At 35.4% G+C, this 8,716-nt stretch overlaps 1 protein-coding gene across 1 annotated transcript; it reads left to right on the top strand.

Annotated features, from left to right (window-relative positions):
• Positions 1-4,425: 4,425 nt before the first annotated feature.
• Positions 4,426-7,243, top strand: nkx2.3 (NK2 homeobox 3). The gene is made up of 2 exons (XM_028795683.2): positions 4,426-5,017; positions 6,190-7,243. The coding sequence occupies exons 1-2, from the start codon at positions 4,675-4,677 to the stop codon at positions 6,816-6,818; spliced, it is 972 nt and encodes a 323-aa protein (XP_028651516.1). The 5' UTR covers positions 4,426-4,674; the 3' UTR covers positions 6,819-7,243.
• The last annotated feature ends 1,473 nt before the right edge of the window (positions 7,244-8,716 follow it).

Below are 8,716 nucleotides of genomic sequence, written 5' to 3'. Positions count from 1 at the left end.
TATAAAAAATGTAAATGGAAACAATGACGAGGTTTATCTCATTCGTATATGTATACGCTATGAATTGGAAATACATCGCATCATTCATTCATTTGTCCAATGTCTAAAAACCGCTTGTTCAATACAGACGCACAGTTCAGCAATATTATGACATAATGTTAACCTGCGCTCTTACATTTAGGCTTCTGTATCTAAGCAGTTACTCCATATTAAAATTGCAGGGTGCTAACGTAAACGTTTCATTTGACGCTTCTCATGTCATTGATAGTACAAACTTTAAATGTTTACATAATGTATTTATACTGCCGCATTCTTAGCTTGGTATCACGTGTTACTGTGGCGTGAATTTGCAAGATGAATCTAAACTGATCACGTGTGTTAGATGAGTACCTGCAGAAATTTAACGGTGAACACGTGTTTAAAATCGGATTTTATGATTAAATCAGAAGAACAGCCCTTATGTTCCACTTTTTCATGCTACTTAACAAACATCTGTGTACCTATTATAAGATGCGTTGATGTTATCCATTGTTTTTACAAAGTCGTTATTATTCAGCAGTGCAAGTTATAAAAAATTCACTTCCTGTGCATCAACTACGAACGATTAAGAGGTTTTGAGACTGCACGTTTGTACACAGTAGCTTAACTTTCTACAAGAATACTGTAAATTTTTATCCGTAATCAAGTTTAGAAAAATAGGGACACAGTGCTGCTATAAAGCCAGAAGACATCATTCTAAACACAAAGGCACATCCTTCCCAGTCTGTCAAAAATCAAATATTGACTAATATTTGGTTTTGATTGCAATCTATTAAATAATAAACCATTCCAAATCATAATCTGATTTTTCAGTTTTTTCGTAAATATATATAAACCATTGATACTAGCCCTATACGGTTATAGCGTTAATTTACTCCTCTTTTAATATCGACTTATTTTAAAAGCGTTTATTTAGATCTTTATGTAGCGCTAAACATTATAGCTCATTGTTTCACATTTCTGTACAAGCAAATGAACACCACTGATGCACTTTAAAGGACTATTCATACAAGTAACGGAAATAAAAACGAAATGTCGCAGATAGAAGCGGATAAGAGTCAGGTTTCGGCATTGAAAGGGTTTTCTTATTGTAGATTACATGACCTGGAAAAATTACACCTTCCATTTGCTTAAATATAGAACATAGCAGGATTAAGTGTAATTAACAAATTAGATCATACGTCGAAAAATAACTTCGAGTAAAAATTTGACTAGATTGTATTATTAAGCTCGAAAACACATCACGGAGTCTTTAAGTAAACACTTTAAAAGTTGCTATTCGTTTAAGTAAATGTAACAGTAATTAAGAAGGTAAATACATCACCGGAGAGGCGCTAATCTCTAAATATTACATTTATTGAATGCGTTTCATAATTTTTAAAATAAAATAATTCTGACTAGTTAAGCAAAACGCATGCTGAACTTTATTAATTACATATTGTGTATTATTACTATTAAATGGCAACAGAAAACAGCGAAATACTTTACTAAGCGTCTTACTATTTTAGCCACATCAGGTAGTCTGGGACATTTTGACATATGATGCTATTGCGCCAGTCAGCACATCCCTTTATTCAAACATCTAAAAGCTTCAAGGCGAAGCTTAGGGCACATTTGTGGATTCAATATTGGCAGTTTACGATCAGCATCAGATAATGTAATATTTAAGAAAAACACTATTGCGGAAGAATCAGCAGTTACACATCAATAAACATATAGACAAAATGTGGAAAACTTTTGGAATTAGTTTTAATTCTGTTTTTGTTTTGCGATACATTCTATATCTTATCACTTACCTTTTCATACGAATAAGGTGTGCACTTAGGAGGCTGTTTGATTTAGAGTATATCTCAAAACAGCCGCCTAAGTGTATAACTGATTCGCTTTATGTATATCTAAATAACGTGAAACAAGCTACGCGTACCCTTCCTTAGACGAAAATGATTAACTGACGGCTAAAATTCTGTCCCGTTAATGTGTTACTGTCCATAGTTGATGAGGAAGTCGCGATTAAGTCACGATTATCTTATGTGTGTTTTTAATAATACCTAGTCTGTGACCGTCTTGCCATCCAGTTGCTTCCAAATGCTTTATTAAAAATCCTTCATGGATCCCCATAAGTAATTCTACAGTATTTTGAACAGATGAAAATAACGTTAAGACGATTAAACCGAAAAAATTGTTAAGTAAAATAAATGTTAGCTAAAATAAAATATGAAGCTCTAATAAAAATAACGTTCCATTAAAGTTAATGTCAATTATCTTTTTTTAAATTATCATTATCTCGACGTTAGCGAATTCATGTTTTTGACAGAACACTATACAGAAAGATAATTCAGAATATTTAGGTTACTGTCTTATATATTACTAAAAACTCAGACCGTATTAAACCTGGCTGACAGATAGCGGAGCGTCTGTCTGCACAGCAATCAGTACCGAGAAGCTTTCAGGAAACACCGAGCTAAAATTAGACGGAATGCGATCTCGCAAGACTGCTATCTCGGTATACGTTCATGTTAGTATGGGAAACATTCGCCATGTATGTATGTATGTATGTATGTATGTATGTATGTATGTATGTATGTATGTATGTATGTATGTATGTTAGGTAACTGGTTTATTTAATAATAGTTATAAAATGTCAAAAATCTGATTATGGGAAATTGATTTTGCCAAGCGTATATAATGGCAACATACAGGATTATCAAAAAGGGAGGCGAAAATCACTAAGAGTCCGGAACCGAAAAGAAGATTTGATACGGACAGGTTGTATCTGCTAAAAATCGACAATCACATTTCATTCTGGAATTTTAATTGACTATAAGCTGATAAGGTTTATTAATATAGCATTGATAACCACACATTAAAGAAACCGACCACTACTGGCCGAAAATCATTTTAGAAGCCGATCTTTAGCACACTTGGACATGATGAGCACTTTGTGTCGTGTTATACGGCCGAACAATCTGTTTCAGATCCTTAGCTGAGTTTTATGAGAATGTCTGGTTTATTTCTTCAGAGCGGTTTGTCTCACAGTGCTCTAGCAGAGTTATACCACTGTTGTCACGCATAAAACTGAACATCTAAACAACTCTTTACAAGCTAATTGTTATGAAGGTATATGCTCGTACATAACTCTAGCCAACAATATGAATTTTGTCTGACAGGAGCATTAGGCCTACATAAGTGAAGCGCATATAGGCCGTTTTCGATAAACGTAGAATAGGCAAAAACAAGACATATATGATAGGGATATAAACATATATTTAATATCATACAACATATTATATTTAACGTACTTAGCCATGTAAATTACGTTTAAATTAATATAAATTACAGTTAGATCCGGCACTTTCTTCCTGTGTGAGCCTTATCCATGAAGTATAAGCTGCATAACAGAATTTATTATTCTTGAAGAAGACTTTACAGTATGGTTAAAAAAACAACGCATGACAAGAAAGGTTTATTACTGGTTATTACATATGAGTGGATAAATGGATGAATAAATAGTTGAAAGAAAGCGACATTGATATCCCAACTGCAACTCGCAGACGAAAGAAGGAAAGAAAGACGCGCAGTACCTCACTGCCCTGTTGACCTTCATTTCTAACTTTATTCCTAACCTTTATGTTTAAATTATATTGCTGGTACAAGGTGTAATCGAATATGTTCGCGGAAACTGTTAATAGCTTATACACCGGTTATAAAGAACAATTGCCAAATAGCAAATTACTAGCGACAGAATGTATGCCGTTAGATAAAAGGTTACTTATACTTAGAAAAACATACAACTATTCATGTTTACCAATAGCTAACTAAAGCTTGCACATGATACAGTTAGTTCTCGCGTATCTTTTAAATCTTTCGTCTGATTATGTTATATTTAACAGAGAAAAAGTAGATTTACTCAATATGCTATTATGATGGATACAAAACTAAACATTGTCTTAAGACACATTTGTATATGCAGGTTATTACATTTTGAAGCTTATAACAACTAAATCTAAACTAAGGTTTTTGTCCAGGCATACTAACTAATAACGACGACATAAAAAAGTATACCTAGATTAGCAAAGGCAACTGTATCTGAAGTTTATTGATAATAAAACTTTAAAAAGAAGTTATCAAAGCTTATCTATACACATTACACTTGCGCTTCTAATATTGCACAGGAATCAAGTTTGACAAACAGACTTACAAATCTCAACCCTCCTCTACCAACATTCCAAGAGTTTCATGAGTACATCCGGTAGAGCAGCCGAGAGGAGGCGGGACTCTCCACCACTACCTCCAGTCACATCAGACTGGAGCGCCAAACCGGCATAACAGCGCCGCCCACTTCGTAAACGTCATTGTCCTTGAGAGGCGCTCTAGCTCGCAAAGATTCTGAGTTTCAAAAAACAGACACTACCCGAAGGCATTAGCTCAAACAAGGAGCTCAAGAGCTCTTTTCTGCATGCATGGAACCTACCTAGGCAGCATTCGAATGTTTATTGTTTGGTGGGTGTCAGCCTGGCTCTTCTTGCGCAAATGTGAGCCCGAGAATTCGTCTTGGTATTTACACCTAATATCGGCATTGTTTGTGTTGCTTTCAACCCGTGGAGTTATAATTTTAATGTGAATTAGAGTCTAATAATGCTTCCTAGTCCAGTTACTTCGACTCCTTTCTCAGTAAAAGATATTCTTAACCTGGAACAGCAGAGTCAACAGCACCAAGCCCTGCATCATCAGCACACACATGTCCAGCTGCAGCAGGATTTACAACAGTCGCAGCATTTCCAGACATCATCCTGCATGCTCGCGACTAGAGCGAGCCCTGGGTTTTCGGACGGAGAGGAAAAAATGTCGTATCTAAACTCTTTGACTGTCCCGGACAGCCATGGGGATGTTAGTATCTCTTCCGACATTTATGTTCATGCTATTGGAAACTCGAACGACTCCAAGCTGGAAGCGGATCATCTTGAAGATCAAGACACTAGTAAGTTATATCATTAGTTTAATCCGTATATTTAAAAAAGAGGTCAATCATATTTTTTCATATGATTACTTCCTTCGTATTTTAAAATTAACCCTGAACTACATGAAACGTAAACGTTATTCTACCTCAGTCGCTTTCTTATTTTAAAGAGAAAACAGAGCTTCTATTAAAGACCGACCAGGTGACAATTGTTTGTGTCGTTTTAGCAAAAGATCTTCGCGATGGGTGTGTGTTATTTTGTAGGACAATATCACCTGGCGTTCTGGAATTTATTTTTTAGCATTTAATGAATTTAAAATCGCCATGCATAACTAATAAACTTAATTAAGTGCTTAGTTGGCCCATTGGAATACTTGAGCTGCAGTGGTAATGTAAAAATAAAAACAGCAACTCCACCACAATGAAGACACTAAGTTTTAAAAATATTTAACGATTAGAAAATCATGGTGTAAGTTTATACTTAAAATATTAAATGTCATTTTACATTGCATAATAACTCCCGAAACTGAGACGAGTTACAGGATGCAGAAAACGGATGTATGGATGAATGGAAAGATTTTTAAATTTAGGATAACCCTTCATAAGGCTTTTTCAGAGAGCAGTAAGAGCACTTGCCTCTTGTATTTCGAAATTACATCGTGTTTTGTTTCCTGATGTATCCGAACTACTTCAGCGTGTTAAAAGGATCATAACTGTAGCTTTATAAATTTTAAAATATTTTCTGAAAAATTATACCTATATACTTTGAACAATCTTGAGGTAAAATTCCACGGTATGTTTATTTTCTACAGTTTGCATTAGCCTTAACGTCAGGCAGTTGATCTGTAATTTAATTGTGCATGTAGATTGTTTTAAATCTTTGATAACAAATAAAGCTATGTATATGTTTTTAAACCTTACCACATTTTGAAACTCTCCAATTTAAAGTAGGGCATTTTTTTAAAGAATTAAAAAGGGTCTGGACATTTTGGTGGTTGATCAAACAAAGACAATTTCTACTGACGATCTTTATATATGGGCCTAACCATTTACGTAACATTTCCTTTGATTGGAAGGCATAAATAAAAGTGTTTTTAATAATCAGATTTTACTATGTAAGAATAATACTTCTACTCATTTTATCCATCAGAATCGTCTTGATGTTTTTATTATTTATTTATTTTGTTTAACAGAAAGCTGTGGTGTTAAGAGGTCCCAGGACTGCGATGACAACAGACAGGAAGACCCTGAAAGGCCCAAGCAGAGAACTAGACGGAAACCTCGAGTGCTTTTCTCTCAGGCTCAAGTGTTTGAACTGGAACGGCGGTTTAAACAGCAGAGATACTTGTCTGCACCCGAAAGGGAACATCTGGCTAGCACTCTGAAGCTCACCTCCACACAGGTGAAGATATGGTTCCAAAATCGACGTTACAAATGTAAAAGACAACGGCAGGACAAGTCTCTTGAAATGGCCGGACATCACCATCCCCCACCACCCAGACGTGTGGCAGTGCCAGTTTTAGTCCGGGATGGTAAACCCTGCTTGGGAGGGTCTCAGAACTACAGCACTCCATACACTGTGGGAACAAGCCCTTATGGCTATAATAGCTACCCAAACTACAGTACTTACAGCAACCCCACCTATAACTCAAACTATAGCTGCAATTATTCCAGTATCCCCTCAATTCCACAGAATAATGCCTTCATGAACATGAATTTCAGTAGCATCGGGACTTTAAGCAATGGTTCGCAACCACAAACGCATCAGGCGACAACAGTTTCATCTTGCCAAGGAACACTACAAGGAATACGAGCGTGGTAGCAGCTTATTAAACGTGCACCTTGCCTTAAAGACATAATTGGTTACAATTTTCTAGATATTATTTTTTTATTTGTACTGTGTGTATTGTATATTCATTTACAACCAATGAACTATAACAAGGACAATTTATGGCGAAGTTTCGGGACTTATTATTAAACTAAATCTTAGTTGAATATTTATGTTTTAAAGGTTATAAGTGTTATCTCATTTATTATAAACTGCCAACTGGCCTTTTCTTTTTTTTTCTTTTTTTCTAGAATGTATTATTTTCCTTAAGATCAAAGGTAAAAGTTACGCAAAGCAATGTTCACTGCATTTTTTTACGTTATACTTCAAATTGCAATATCTATTAATCAAATTCTCTTTTCATATTCCTGTATAATTTTTCATGGAACATAAACATAACATGTATGAACCGAAAATAATCCCGTATTTAACTTTTTATAAATTCCATTTCCACTTACATGATGCCGAATACATTGTCATGGGCTGTATTATGGTGTTCTATGTATCCCCGAAAGAAAGAAAGAAGGAAAGAAAGAAAGAAAGAAAGAAAGAAAGAAAGAAAGAAAGAAAGAAAGAAAGAAAGAAAGAAAGAAAGAATTCTGGAAGGGACACCGTCGCCATTTTCGCCTGCGAGCATTTTTAGCATGACACATACCTCAAAATATGCCACTAAGTGCCATTTCATAAACTTTTAATGGAAAAAGAAAATATGTGAGGATATTATGTGATGCATGTGATGCCCTTTGAAAAGATGCTAGCATTGTTTGTTTCATACATTTCATATCCACAAAAATACAGCTGACTTCTTCAACAAATTCTTTAAATAAATAAGTATTAAATAACTTAATGCCTGTTGTAATGCTTACGGGACTTTATGTATTTTACTTTCAGACATGTGGGGGCCTGCATGTCCAAACACTGAAGTGAAAAAGACACATAAAGATTTCTTTGTTATACTGGATGCGATAATGTATTTAGCTTACGTGCAGGAAAACGTATTCACAAATAGTATAACATTAAACACAAAAACAGAAGATCTAAAAAGAGAAAGAAAAAAAGAATAAGAACAATAAATTTGAAAAGCAACGCTCGAGTTTTTGGTGTTCTCAAAGGAAGCCTACAATCAAATGTTCGAAGATTTCGTTGTTATTGTTGGGTTAATCGCACGACTAATCGCAGCCGCCCTTTGTGTTCCCATAGCAAGTATTGTGTTCAAATGTGATTATTAAAAACAGATATTATTTAGTTTAAACAATTGCTAATCGCACAACCTTACTGAAGACTATCAGATGGTTGACGAAAAAGGCTAAACAGGCTTCTATGCATTTATTTCTCCTGACCAGAAATGCACAGTAAACGTACGCGTGGATATTCCCCGCTACTTTTCAAAACAGGAAGCGTTAAATGTAGAAGATCCGTCCTCGTTGCTAGTAGACCTTAATTCCCTTTTTAATCAAGAGCTATTTAGACGTTGCTCACAACGCTTTTCTTTTTGTTAGCCTCTTGTCATTTAGCAAAATGTCTTACCAGAGCCGGTTAGAAAGGGCAACCCAGCCACACTCGAATTAATTGTCAAAGTGCCAAGTGGTGTGAAAGGGGAAAGTTATTCTAGGCTTTGGAGCTTTGCGGGTGCGATTAGGCATCTAAAATACACTGAAAGAAGCAGTTCGAGTTGGGTTGGAAGCTAGGAATAATGGCCTTTATTGGATTCATGAACAAAAGGTGTGTGGCAGGAAGGCTAGGTCCTCAGGAGAAACAAAAAGACCCAAGAGCTACTAGATTGACGTCCTTAAATATGTCTCATTGATGCAGAGGCGGGGGCATTATTTAGAAGGCTGGTTAATAGGAGGATGGATAAAAATGTGTTCAGTTTTGTTCCTTCCTTTCTGTGA

The sequence above is a fragment of the Erpetoichthys calabaricus genome, chromosome 2, assembly GCF_900747795.2.
Source record: "Erpetoichthys calabaricus chromosome 2, fErpCal1.3, whole genome shotgun sequence".
NCBI classification, from domain to species: Eukaryota; Metazoa; Chordata; class Cladistia; order Polypteriformes; family Polypteridae; genus Erpetoichthys; species Erpetoichthys calabaricus.
The sequence above is the reverse complement of the archived record's forward strand: the minus strand, read 5'-3'. Positions and strand labels throughout refer to the sequence as shown.